At 45.2% G+C, this 14,387-nt stretch overlaps 1 protein-coding gene across 1 annotated transcript in view; it reads right to left on the bottom strand.

Moving 5' to 3' along the window:
- The window catches only part of BOD1L1 (biorientation of chromosomes in cell division 1 like 1), a 449,046-nt gene that overhangs the window by 146,078 nt on the left and 288,581 nt on the right, over window positions 1–14,387 (bottom strand). Inside the window, exon 14 of the mRNA XM_086964081.1 lies at window positions 10,070–10,100. Coding sequence (XP_086820207.1) covers window positions 10,070–10,100 — 31 coding nt within the window. The remainder of the gene's footprint in view (window positions 1–10,069; window positions 10,101–14,387) is intronic.

Genomic DNA, 14,387 nt, shown 5'->3' with positions numbered 1-14,387 from the left:
TAGAATTTAAAATACATCTTTACTAAGAGATGTGTTAATAAATTCTGAGTTCAGAGAGCCTAAACTTTATTCCTCTAACTTGTCCCAATGGGAAGTTATACTTGTAAGATGTTACAAAGTATCTCCCATGTTATCCTATGGGACGGATAGCCTTTAATAGTGAACAATCATTTACAATGCGATAGGTCTCGCAATGACATTGTTTTGAGCTATTGGCATTGAAAATGTTTTTGTTTTTTTTTCCCTTCGTGAAGCATTATTCAAGTAATGGCCATGTAAATGACAATGTCTTTTACCCCCTGTTGAACCCAATATACAGACATACATAGAATCCGCACTACAAACGGGCACACATGTATGCACACGCTGAGAAACACGCACCCCGTAAGCCAGACACACTAACACATAGAGGCACACGGCTGCACCGAAGCAAGTGATCACACACGCAGGCACACTGAGTCACAGGCACATTGAAGCTTTGGATCTGGCAGACTAGCTGACACTAGCAAGAAACAGAATGTAAAAGAGGGTCTACAGGGGAAGTATATTTAGAGACCTATTTGCATCCTATCCCCTAATCTAACTAGCAGCAAATACACAAGGGATGCTAACGGTCTAAGCATGACTCAAAAATATCTGCTTGTTGAGAAGTGGGTGCATGTAAAAGCAAATGTCAGGTGAGAAACAGCGTGGAAATATACCTATCAGCTCACCGAGTGGCGGAAAATCATCATCTGGGATTTTGATCAGGCTGGTATCTGCTAGGTTACTCACTTGAGATATCGTGAGAGATCTTCATGCAGATCCACCAGTGATGGAAGCCACAAAGCTAAGGTGCAGGTGCTGAGGTGGGAAGAAGTTGCAGTGTTCAAAAAAGTGTATAAACCAAAAAGGTGAAAATTAAAATTGCCTGATGTGGTGCCAAGAAATAACTTTATTGAAAGAACCACCACAATGGCAAGGTTAAAAGCAGAGTGTAGATAGTGCCAACAAATACTACTATCAATAGATGGAACTGGTCGACATGTTTCAGCCAAGAAATGGCTTTCTTCAGGACCTAATGATATTGAGACACTACTGCAACAAGTGAGGACAGAATAAATATTATCTATCCGAAAAACAAAATGTACCATGTGAGTATAACCTACCGTATATTTAGTATTGAATGGTAGGACAATGAAGACATGGTCACCAAAATTCTCACCTGTAAGAAAGACAAATTTTGGCTGAAACATGTCGACCAGTTCCATCTATTGATAGTAGTATTTGTTGGCACTATCTACACTCTGCTTTTAACCTTGCCATTGTGGTGGCTCTTTCAATAAAGTTATTTCTTGGCACCACATCAGGCAATTTTAATTTTCACCTTTTTGGTTTATACACTTTTTTGAGCACTGCAACTTCTTCCCACCTCAGCACCTGCACCATAGCTTTGTGGCTTCCATCACTGGTGGATCTGCATTTGGATCTCTCACAATATCTCAAGTGAGTAACCTAGCAGATACCAGCCTGATCAAAATCCCAGATGATGATTTTCCGCCACTCCGTGGGCTGATGGGTATATTTCCACACCGTTTCTCACCTGACTTTTGCTTTTACATGCACCCACTTCTCAACAAGCATATATTTTTGAGTCATGCTTAGACCGCTAGCATCCCTTGTGTATTTGAGACTAGCTGACACACCAGACACTGTGACACAGAGTAGAGGCGCACACATGCTGAGAGGAATGTTTTAATTATCAAGCTGAAGGTGCTCACTGTAAAAGTCAAGAGGAGTGGAAGACTGACTTGACGTTATGTAAACAAAAAATATTATGCAGTGAACGAAAGGATAAAATTGTATACAAACTACAATGCACACACTAGTAGATCGGCAAACAAATTAGAACCATTGAAGTCATTTGCACCGTGTAAGAACTAGAACAGCAAAGAAATACTGAAACTGTGGTGCGCCAAGATGTGAGCAGCTCTATGGAAAGCGCTATAAATGGTCAACATTATTAATGACATTGTAGCAATAAACTGATTTTGAACGTCTGCTGGCTGTGACGAGGTACATATCTGAACAGAAACTATCATGTAAATACAATATAGACATGAAATCGCTGTGCAATCTAGACAGATCTGAATGTTGTACGGTGCCAGCAAACCATTATCCAACGAATGCCCACTTTTAAGTTTTTAGGTGCTGTAACCTGTGTCGTAAATCTTTATTGATGGTAGTTTTTTTTCTTTGCCTACTCTCCCAAAACCCACCTACGACCCCTCCCCCACAAGCATACATGTTGGGTGCTGAGATTGAGACCAGTGTACATTATTGTTGGTGGTACAGAGCTTTTGAGGAGGACATTCCATGCTTGGCGCTTTGCTTTAGGTGGGCATCATTTCTTCTGCAGCAGAATCAAGAACTGCTGTACATCAAGGGCTACTCCTAGGCTCATGGGTCTTCTGATGGACATAGATGAGGTTTATGTTTTCTACCCTGAGATCTCACAGAGAGAGGGACGCCATAGAAGCAACTGCTCACGAGGACACAAGAAGGCAACAATGCATACATGACTAGCTCATGGTTGTGAATCACTTCATCTCATCACAGCCGTGCCATGTAAGCGGCGCACTCATACATATGGCGATTGGAAAGTGCCCTTTTATTGGAATCCAAAGTTCCAATCGAAGACCTAGGTGTTAATAAGATAGCACAGTGGGTTGAACTACCTTCAGGCCACCAGCTTCCTCCCTAGCACGTCCCACTCAGCCTGTTGTCCTTCTGATGTCAACATGGCAGCCACATTTCCCAGGTCAATGCGTGACTAGTGAGACCAGGCCCGTTTTTTTTTTAGTATTCTGGGATTTGTAGTCTTTTTTTATTAACCCATTATAAAGCCGTGAACACATGCTCCTGAATTCTAAGATAAAACACCGGACTGAGCTAAGTAATCACCCAGGGACCCGGGAAACTACATACCCGCTTCTAACATGCATTTCTTCTACATACAGCCTCACCTAGAAAAGCTGCAGCTTCTGCCCAATTAACACGGGAGCTCCCTGAGCCCCGTTGGAGAGAATTCTGAAACGGCTAGCACAAAGAACTCGCAAAACATTCTAACCGTAGCAGAGAAGATCTTAAACCCAGGTTAACTCATTCCTCATGCCTCCGTGGATATACAGCGTTTACTTACCACGTGCATGGATTCATTACAATAACCCCGTTTTGAGGTATTCCATCTTATTGGAAAATTGAGGGTCGCACACTACCTTGTGCAATGTATCTGAAATAAATACAACACAGAAAACTAACATAAAAAAAAGTTTGTACCCGGTGTTGTGGGGTGCAGGAGGTGGTAATGTCCTTCTACAATGTGTTTATGGGCAGGGGGAGTGGTGTTCACCCAACATCTTGCTCTATATCTCAACGCGACGGGCAGCATTCCACCAGACACAGCTAATGTCGAGCAAAAAATGACATTATTTGTGCAGCATGATTCTCACGAATATGACAGGGTGCTTTGCGAGAATCGTGTAGAGAGAGAGCTTGGGCACACATCTCACCAGCAGCGTGTGATGAGTGTTCTTCAAGCAGCGGTGCGTGTGGGGGCAGAGCAAGACAGACAGCAGATTTGTGTGTGAAGGGGAAAGTGTTTTCCCAGGAGTGTGGGGAAGGGTACTCTCAGCTGGGTAGTGTGTGTGTGGGGGGAGCGTGCGCAATATCTCCCAACAGCAAAGTGCGGCGGGCACTGTTTCCCAAAGTAGAATCTGCGTGAAGCAGTGTCTCTTGAGCTCAGATGGATGCAGGGGCAGTGCAAATCAACGGAGGCTTCCAAAAACAAGTTACCTGTGCTCCGAGGCGTGGGGTGGGTGCTAAAGCGAGGAGAGGCTCCCTGAGCGGACGTGTGCTCCGAGTGGGTGGAGGGAAGATGGGTAAAGCTGAAGCTAGGAGACCTCAGTGTGCAGGGTAGTGCCTGCAGACTTTCTTTTCTTCAAGAGGGGAAATCTGCTTCTAATTAGCATGGCTGCGCTAAGGCCATGCTAATTAAAAACGGATGGCATCCCCTAAAGATAAGAAAGTGCTTCAAGACAGACGTGAAGCAGACTAAACAGTCTGGGTTGGCCGAACGAAATGGAGAAAGGACAGTGGTCAAAGAGCATCACTTTCAATGGGAAGCCAGCGTTTATCATAAACGCGGACGTGACCCAATGAAAATGATGGGCGGGGCTTCGAGTCCCCTTCTGAAATCTCCTCTCACTATATGTCTCGCAGAGCGAGCAGCGCATGCGCTGCAACGCTAGGCGAGTCCTAAAAACGAAACTGGCAGTATATCACCATCAGGAAAGGTCGCACACACAAGTACATGTCTTACCTATCACATACACTTCGCCCTGCCCATGGGGATACTTAGGCCTACCTGAAGGGTGCCTCTCATGTAAGAAAAGGGAAGGTTAGGGCCTGGCAAGTGGGTGCACTTTCCAGGTCGACATGGCAGTTTAAAAACTGTGTGCAGCCACTATAGTGGCAGGAAACATTTACAGGGCTACTTATGTGGGTGGCACAATCAGTGCTGCAGGCCCACTAGTAGCATTTGATTTACAGGCCCTGGGCACACACAGTGCACTGCACTAGGGACTTACCAGTAAATCAAATATGCCAATCATGGATAACCATTATAATGCCATTTTACACAGAGTAGATATGCACTTTAGCACTGATTAGCAGTGGTAAAGTGCCCAGAGTCCTAAAGCCAAACAAGCATTTACAATGCAATGGTTTCGCCTTTGGAAAAGTTAGAGCTATTGGCATTTTAAATGACAATTTGTATTGTAGTTTTGGCCTACCGTTCTTTCTAACTTGGTTGGCGAATGCCCCTGGAAAGTTTTCAGCTTGTAAAGAGAGCTGTATGTGTATTTTGCAAGGTATGGGAGACTGCATGCACTAGTGCTTGCGACATACAAAATTTGGTAATATCAGAGAAATAAACAGTAAAATAAACAGCCCAGCACACCACACCATAAAACAAAAAAACAAAGACTCACACACTGATCAGTCCGACCAGCCCATTGGGCACTGCCTGATTGGTATAGCCAGTTCGAACTTTCGTATAGGCCAGTTCGACCCTGCTTGCAAGTTACACAAATATCTTTGCACCAGACGCCAAAACCACTGAGTTATCCCGGCAGGATTTGAACAGGCGGTCTGGGGTTACACCGCAGTCACTACAGCTGGCGCCCAACCCATTAAGCTATCTAAGCAGAAACAGAACCCATAGCCTCCCGGTGATGTTAAACTCTCGGCATATTGCGCACCAACCCACTGAGTTGACGGGATACCTTACATTTCGAAACTCGATTCGGTGCCTCTCCCACGCTCTCCTCCGCCCCCAAAACAGTGTTCCTGCTCCGGCCCGGAATGGCGTGACGGTAGGAGGCCTTGCAATCCTGCCGGCCTTGGTCGTCTACACTGCCAGGGCCGTCGCAGGAGGAGGTTATCACTCGGCCAAGGGCCCGATACCCGCGCAATGAGTTGAGTTGGCACCCATTCCAATCCGCGCGGTCAAAGGCTCCATTCATGGCGGCCGCACGAGGACAGGCGCACCACAGCAGATGTTCGGGGTGAATGGAACCGCCATTCGCAATAATTGCAGGTTTACGAACCCATAATTTTGTCGTTAAAGAAACACTTCGGTTTGGAGTCCAATAAAAGTGTAATTTCTCTAATTTGTGGGGCCTGTGAATAATTAAGGCAACTATTTCAGTAAGTTGCAGCTTTGGAGACGGGCTGGTCAGGGGATCATAGGAGGGACCCTGGCAGCAATGGTAAAACCAGCCGACCACCGCAGAATGTGGCAACTAGAATGAGAACGTTTGTATCAGAGCAGGCCATACCGCTCTTATAGCACCCTCCAGTCTGCCGCCTAGCGAAACAAGCATTTACAAGGGGCCGGAGATACGGACAGCGGGAGGGGGGCTGGAACGGGCACACGGACAGCAGGAGGGGGGAGGGAACGGGCACACGGACAGCGGGAGGGGGGCGGGAACGTGCAAACAGAAAATTCACAACACGGAGCATGTAGAGACGACAGCAACGAAACACACAAAAAAGTAAAACAAACAAGGAGACAACATGAGACGGGATAGACGAGACGAGGTACACGTACAAACACGGGGCATGTGTTAGAAACAAAGAGAAACATTCACAATAAGGGGCATGTAGAGACCACAGCAAAAACACACATAAAGACGTAAACAAACAGGGAGACGACATGAGACAGTAATTATAAACAAAATGCTGCTTGCCTGATCGGAAATAACAACAACTTCCTGGCAACTTAAATCTCGCCGACCACTCCAGCTAAAGGCACTTCCAAAAAGACGAAAACAAAACGGTAAAAAAAAAAAAAAAAAAAACACCCGCCCACCGCTGCAATGACGTGATAAAAGGGGCTGGATGAGAAAAGAAAAAAATAAATAAATAAATCGCCGGAACGCCCACGAGTCGCCTCGCAGAATGACAGACGCCTCTCTCTTCCAATGGCTAGCCTCCATTTATGGAGCTAGCCAATGGAAGACAGAGGCGGGACAAAGCCCACATACTGTAAAACAAAAGATTTCGCCTGCGCGAAAAAGCACGTGTCCTGTTCAGTAATTGAAAATGAAGATGACGTTGACAATACGTGTGGGGTACGGCTCAACAAAGATCACACGTGTGAGGGTTTAGTGTGGGTAGCGCTGTGATATGAACATGATGCATACGGGGCTCCTATGGAAAATAAAAGCGGTGAACGGCCTTTGAGAGTCAAAACCACTACCTGAAGAAGGCGTGAAGAATGAGTGGGTGACTTGAGCCGTTTCTTTTTAATTGTGATGAATGGGGCTGTGCTCGCCCACGTTCACTGCATGTATCATGTCAGGACAGCGCAGGCGCGTGGCTTTTCACTGCAGTTCTCGACAACGAAGCAGTGCCAGGTCAAGGGGTATCCGTTTAACACGTATATGTTTCTGGGACACACATCTGGGCACTTTATGCAGGGACCCCTGTACCGGAGATTGTGCTTTACAGCGGGTTCGAACACAACAGACCACGCAGGATATCAGGAAGAAGAGGAGGGGGGGGAGTCAGTTTTCAAGATGCACAGTACTATTTTGTATATAAATAGCTGAGGTAGGTGCTGCGCTGGTCCAACAATTTCGGCATTTAGCCCATGCAGCGCCTAGAAGCACACTACAGCCTGGAGGTTTCATTAGTTCTACGCCACTAATACAGGATACACATCTAATAAAACATTTCTTTTTGGATGAATACACACAAAGGTGAGACATTCCCCTGTGCATTCGGGGCACATTTGCCTTTCAGCCCTCCCACGGAGCAGAGTATATATATTTTCCGTCTCCCAATCGTGTGCTTTTAGACCTAGGTTCCCTTTTTATCCATCAGATTGATTGATTGACATTCTATAATCTAAAATTCTATAATCTATAATTGCACGTGTCTATATTCACGCACGAGAGAGGTGCAGTGTGAGGACGAAGCGAAAATTGTGAAATGTCCCCCTGCACCAGGGTCTGCACAGGACTCGGTGCATCACTTCTCCACAGCAGGGAATCAGGTCTGTGCATAAAATATTGCGTTGATATGTCGGGTCTGCTTTAAGAGGCTTGAAGAAGCACACCTTGGGGGGTTACATTGTTTTCACGTGAACATTGCAAGAGTCTTTGACACTTTTTTTAATGAATTCTTATATTTGTGAAGCATTCCCCCGGAGCCTTCGAGAGCAGATTTGACTTTCATCCGTCCCATGATCGGAGTATTAATAATTCCCACGTACCCATTAATGTGTTTATTAAATCGGTTTCTTTTTATCCATTTTACGTTCTATGATATAACTGGGCGCACATTCATTCATCCAAATCTAGCGCTTTGTGCGGCAATCGAACGTCGGGTGCCTCCTATGCGGAGTTCCCTGCCTGGTGGTGTATATTGCGACCTGCCACGTTACTCCAAGACTACAGCGGACGGGCATCCAGCCTTGCTTTCGTAGATCGATGCATACATTCATCCTAGAGCTTGCTTCGCTAGACTCTCTTTTAATAAAACGTTGCTTTACATAGCGCTTGTCAGTGCGGTTTGATGAATCACTTTAAACTGCCGGTGATAGAATTGAACAATTTATTGTTACTTATTATGTCCACCTTTGGAACACGAAATGCTAAATCAGCCTTGCAGAAAGAGAATACTTAATCGTCGATTTCAGAAAAGCGCCTAGAAAAGCTTTCACCATAAACGAAACGACGACAGTCCAGTCGTAACAGTTCTTTTCGCTCGGCACCCGCCTGGGGTAGTAAATTGCACAGCAATACTATGCTCCCTGCCACCTGATCACTCCTATGTCCGAGTGGTTTATTGTCCTAGGAACCGCTTTCGAGCGCTATATTAGGTATAGCCATATCTGCAACAACAAACAACTGGCTCGGAAGCATCTGCAGGGGGAATATTCCCATGGCTCCTTTGAGCGCGCGACCATCACCTGGTGTCTATAAGCAATGTACACAATATATCACAGCGCACACTGCACTGTCACCAGGGGCCCACCTGTGCAAGCACCACCGCCGTGTGCCAATTGTATCCAAACTGCACGAACTACACCAGTGCTGCCCCCACAGCACTTCGTTCCGCTCTTCTGGCATTTCTAAGCGCTACAAAGGGTTAGTTTTGTTAAAAGTTACAGAGGACCACTGCTAGTCCGCTACTGACAGCGGAAACGTCACAGAATAGCGTCGCGGGTCTGTTGGGGGATGAATAATACATTATTGTTTTGATTTGAATTAGAACAATTATTATGTGCAATAAAATACTCCTTTTTTTGTTTGTTTTTAAAGCCTCACGTTGTTTACAGAAACATACACGGAAAGGGACGTCTACTGTGCCCACCGTTGTTCTGGGGTCCTGGTCACCACCAATAGCAGCAGGATTACAAAAGGTGCCCTCGGCGTGCCCAGCGGGCCCCGGCGCAGCCCCCTGCGAGTCCCGAGGGCGGTGGGCGCTGCGTTTCTAATATCACACATTCGAGTGATAGGCAAAGAAGACAAGGGAAAGGAGGTCAGACAGAAAACGCGGAAATGCGCTCGGGAAAAATGAAACAGCGTGATGGAAGCAGTGAACCCCGCAGCCCATAACCCCCTGTAGCCGGCAGCACGAGGACGGCGAGAGGCCATGTGTACTGCAGGGGCAGCGACGGAAAGTGTCACTTTATGCCGCTGATCGTCTGTCCTGTACTGCTATTGCTACTATCCATCAGCGCGACCTGTCGCGATATGGGGCACTTTACCGTCTGACAGGGGTTCTCTGAAATGAAACCGAATATACGGGGTGTGTGAGAACATGTAGAATGTATGTCTCTGTGTGTACTTAAATTGCATCAGAATCAAATGTGAATGCAAGTTAAACTTTGCTGTTGAAGGTCTAACTCCAGGGTAAGATAATATGTAACAAGTCAGGTCCCGGGCCGGCAGCCAATCACAGCGTGGCCCGGGGAATCACGTCACGGAGGTGTACCGGGCCGGCAGCCAATCACAGCGCGGCCCGGGACACACGGCAACAAGGGGCGGGACTTAAAAAAAGACCCAGAAACGCCCCTGAATCGCGTTCCGACGGGGAAAAAATGACTGACAAACAATCTCTTCCAATGGCTAGCCTCCATTTATGGAGCTAGCCAATGGAAGACAGAGGCGGGACGAAGCCCCATACTATAGGACATAAGTTTTCGCCCTGGGCGGAGCACTGCTTTCGCAGTGCTACGGCCAGGGCGAAACCTAAAAAAGCAGGTCAGGAAAAATAGGAGGAAGAAGCAAAAAGTTTGGGGATAACCCTGCAAGAAGGGCCTTTTCCAACAGAGTGATTTCCATTTTACACAAAAAAGTGAAGTAACTCTAGTACTTTTTCAGCCACAACTCACGTAAATTCAATTAAAAAAACAGACAGAGCTAAAAACTAACTTTTTTAGTCCAGCCTAATTTATCAGTAATGTACAAAAAAGTTTCAATTCCTATAAATTGCACTTGATATAAACTGTTCTTACCAATAGGGGATGCACAGGAGTGTAGTTTAACCTGAAATGAAATTAACCAAATTAGTTTTTGACCAGACATAAAACAATATTAACATACAAAATCCACCAAATCTAATAACAGATTGTAGTCTATTGAATGTCATAATGAAGGCCTTTTTTCAGCAATCTACTTCCATCAATTAGAAACCCTGAGTGTAAAGACACAGAATGTATAGAATGAGTCATCTCATGTATCACTTTTAACTCTTATTTAGATATCCATGTCAGTTCCTAGCTGCAAATAAAAATGGCGACAGCTCGGATTACTTTCAGTCACCTTTTCCCCAGGCCCCAGAGATCTTTAACAAGAGGCAAAATTCTAGCTGATATGGAAGGCAACATTTAACAGCACTGTTTGGCTGAAGCGAGAGAGAGAGAGAGAGACCCATGAGAGAGAGGAGGTATTGTGGAAGCCTAAAAGACTATGGTAGCCAGGGACCATGAGGCACAAGTTCATTAGAATCACAATCCAGTGCTATCCATGGAGAAGGGGAGAAGACTGTGTTGCAAACTTACAACAAGCATTGAAAATGCAATAGGTCTCGCCTTTGATGAAGTTAAAGTAATTTGCTTTGCTAATGGTATTGTATAACAAAGCAAACGTTTTTAACCTATTGCATTTTGAATGCTTGTTTTTTATTGCTATGATAGAGAGGAGGAGAGGGAAGTCAGAGGGGGAGGAGGGCAAGACTAAAAATGGAGGATGCGGAGGGGAAAAAGCAATAAGACGCAGCCAGCGTTATAGCACTTAACTTGTTATGGCATGTGAGGGGCCAACAAGAACAACTGAGGGTGGGTGAGTTCACAAACAACAGGAGAAGAAAGGATGCATGGAGTGGGGTTAACACAAATGACTAAAGGTGGGATCACTAGTATGGGCAGGAGGAAGAACTGGAGAGCTACATAAATGAGGAGTACACAAAGGACCTAGTTGAAACAGATGCACTCTGTTGGAGTGCTTTAAGTCAAAGATTTTTTTTAAAGCACATAAAATGCAGTGGAAGGACACAAGTAATGCGTCCATGCTGGTGTTTGCCCTTTCCCAGGCCACGGAAAATCCCCAGGTGCTACATTCCTGCCTATCCAAAGTCCATACCTGGATGGGGGAATCAGCACTAAAGCTGAACGGTTCAAAGACCGAGATAATGCTGATGGGGATGAAAAGTCCCTCACTCCCCCGTCTGCCTGGCCTAGCTGTCTGGGATCCCCTCCCAAACCCAAGGCTGAGATCAAAAACCTTGGTATTTGGTTGGAGCAAGATCTTTCCTTCAGGACCCAGGCTACCAAACAGGCTGGTGTCTGTTTCGGCCTTCTCAGATCGGTGCGCAAAGTGCTGCCCCTGCTTCCATTTCTATCTCGGAAGCTTCTGATCCAGGGCCTGATTATATCTAGATTAGATTTCAGTAATGCAATCTATCTGGGTGCCCCGGAGATCACTCTGAACAAACTACAGCAGGTTCAGAATGCGGCGGCACGAATGCTCTATAACATCCCTATGTCACGTTCGGCTAAACCCGCATTGAGGGCGCTGCATTGGCTGCCAGTGCGAGAAAGGGTGAAATTCAAATCTCTCTGCCTCGCACATAAAATCTTGCAAGGAAAAGGCCCTCCCGCCCTTCAAAAGCTGGTGACCCCGTATAAAGCAAGTAGAACACTACGCTCAGACCAACAACACCTACTCAAGATCCCTAGGGTCAAAAAGGCCCGTTCAGGAGGGAGGAGATTCTCCGTAAAGGTTGCAACCCTCTGGAACTCACTTCCCCTAGGTTTGCGCTCTGAGCCGTGCCTTTTGCGTTTTCGTAAACAACTGAAAACTTTTCTCTTTTGTTAACCCGCTGTGCCTCTTACTCACTTATATTATTACTCTGTTTGGTTAAGCGCTGGGATGCTCTAGGGTAACTACGCTCTATACAAAACTGTTTTAATGATAATATTAATAATAATGCTACAAGACAGAGTCAAACAAACAAAGACTGAATTCTCCTGGGCATCCATATGACTTTAAAAAACACAAAGCGTTTCGTTAGTCCGGTCCTGTGACCTTATTAACTTACAGTTCTCCCAATTTCTAAATTTCTAGCACACTGCAAATACACCCATAACATAGCGCGAACTGCTCAAGGTGCCTGTACTTATGCACAATAGCGGAGTGCTTAGAGGATATGAAAGTGAATGTTAATCTCTGATGCCTCTAATAGAGAGACAAAGGCAGCATTCAATGCATGCCCAGCAGCATTAGCTTCCTAGGCGAGCTGCCCATTCTGCAAAAAGTCGCAGGGTCAGATCTGCAGAAGAAGAGGTTAGTGCGGACCCGCTAATTTATACGCAGCTGTGTTCGTCAGACGCATGAAAGGGACCTCTGTTGAGTTTTAGCAGGAAAAACGAGGATGTGGGAGATCATGTTTGAAAAAGAGAAACGCACGTCTGTCTCCTGAACTCTAACACAACACACTGAGGATCCAAAAGCAGAAAAAAGGAGCCTTGTGCTCTCGCTCACCGAAGCCCGAAAACGGTGAAACTTTGCATAAAGATAATAACGAAAATGTTAATAAATGCCAATAATCATTATATTAAGAAATTGGAATAAGAATACAAATGATCATCATAACTATAACACTATATTAAATGTTCCTGTATGCTTCCGTGATGCCTTTTGAAGCAGTGGCGCCGCGAGCATCGGGCTCATTAATTACTCAAGTTAATTAGAACTGATCGTAATGAAGAGCAGGCAGTCCTGTGAAGTGCATATGTGTCAATCGGCTGTTCCGTCCACAAATGCAGTGACCGGCAAAAACACATGCTGCCGGCTCAGTTTATTGTTGGGTCTCGACTACGCAGCGCGCATGCGGTTGCATAGTAAAAAAGACCTGTAGCAATCGCTTCAGGTTTTGTCCCAAAAACGTGCACACATTGCATTGCCTTCAATGGCAACGCGTGCACGTTTGGCGATTCCCTTGCGGGAGCGAAGTTGACACCATATGTTTGTAATTTGTAACGCTTTTATTTAACTTATTAGTCGCTCCGATTATTCTTTAAAAAAGAGTTTTGCCCCAAAAAATTAAAAGCATGTCAGGTAGAAAAATTTGGATTTTGATTTTTTCCACTTTTAATGCACATCATTTTAATCCTAAATCTAAGAAAATTATTATTTCAGGCTAATACCTTGTTTTCAGATTTTTGAAAAAATAGCCTTTCTGTCACTGGTGAATATTCAGTGATGGTCAAACATGACCACGGCCAGCGACTTGTGATAAATAGTTCTTTGACGCTTCGCACTAACTGTTTCCTTCTGTGAACTGTTAATGCCGACCCAAATGCAGACACGGGTCCTCTCTAGAGATGTGCGGGCACCGACGTTGGAAACAAAAGAAGTATCACCGCTTTTGCATTTACGGCCACATGGAACTAAGCAGCAGCTTCTCAGGTGAGGAACCGGCTAAAAGCAGTGTCCCTTCTCTAGAATGTTGGTTGAAAGTTAAAGCACAGAGGCCAAAGATTGTGTGGGCATGGAACCCAACTTCCCATTTCTACTTTCAGTGACACCTTCATAACCCAAAGCTCTTGCATGGCGATGGAATCAGCTTTCCATTTCTGGACTATTATGGATCCATGGAGGTATGTTGGATTTTAGCTTTCCTTACTTTCAATAAAACATCTTTGATGGAAATGAGCACAATTAGCCACAGCACCCCCACCCAAGCATGCTTAAAGCACTCATCAACAGACCAGAAGCGGGTCATGGCGCTTGCAGTTAGGGGATGGCACAGCAAATGCTTTTATGATCTCAAACGGATACAGAAAATATCATTAATAATCCAATCCAAAAGAAAATTGAAGAAACCAAACATGTCTGTACATAAACACATGAAATGAATAATTTTTAAGCTGTCTTAGTAGTTTAAAAGATAACTGTATCTTTCCTCTGGAAATGGGTCCAGATCCCCGGAGGTTGAATGCCAGATTAAGTGCTCAGGATCCTAATTTCCTACTGCAAATAGATTTCAATGGACTACTTTTGCAAGCACAAACCACTGTCCACCAGGCAAGAAACCACAGGCCAATGGCAATGCAGAGAAGAGAGGAAGCAAAAACAATGTTCAAGCAGCAAAGTGCCAGAAATGGCCACTCTCAGTAACAAGCATTGGCATAACCAATAGGTCTCACCTTTGGGACCTTACAAGTGTTTAGCCATGTAGCAGTTGATGTAAGGATATTGTGCTGCATAACTAAATACTTATAAGGTCCCAAAAGCGAGACCTATTGGCTATGCCAATGCTTGTTTTTGTAT

The sequence above is a fragment of the Lissotriton vulgaris genome, chromosome 3_2, assembly GCF_964263255.1.
Source record: "Lissotriton vulgaris chromosome 3_2, aLisVul1.2, whole genome shotgun sequence".
Lineage (NCBI taxonomy): Eukaryota > Metazoa > Chordata > Amphibia > Caudata > Salamandridae > Lissotriton > Lissotriton vulgaris.
This window is presented reverse-complemented; position numbering and strand designations above follow the sequence as displayed.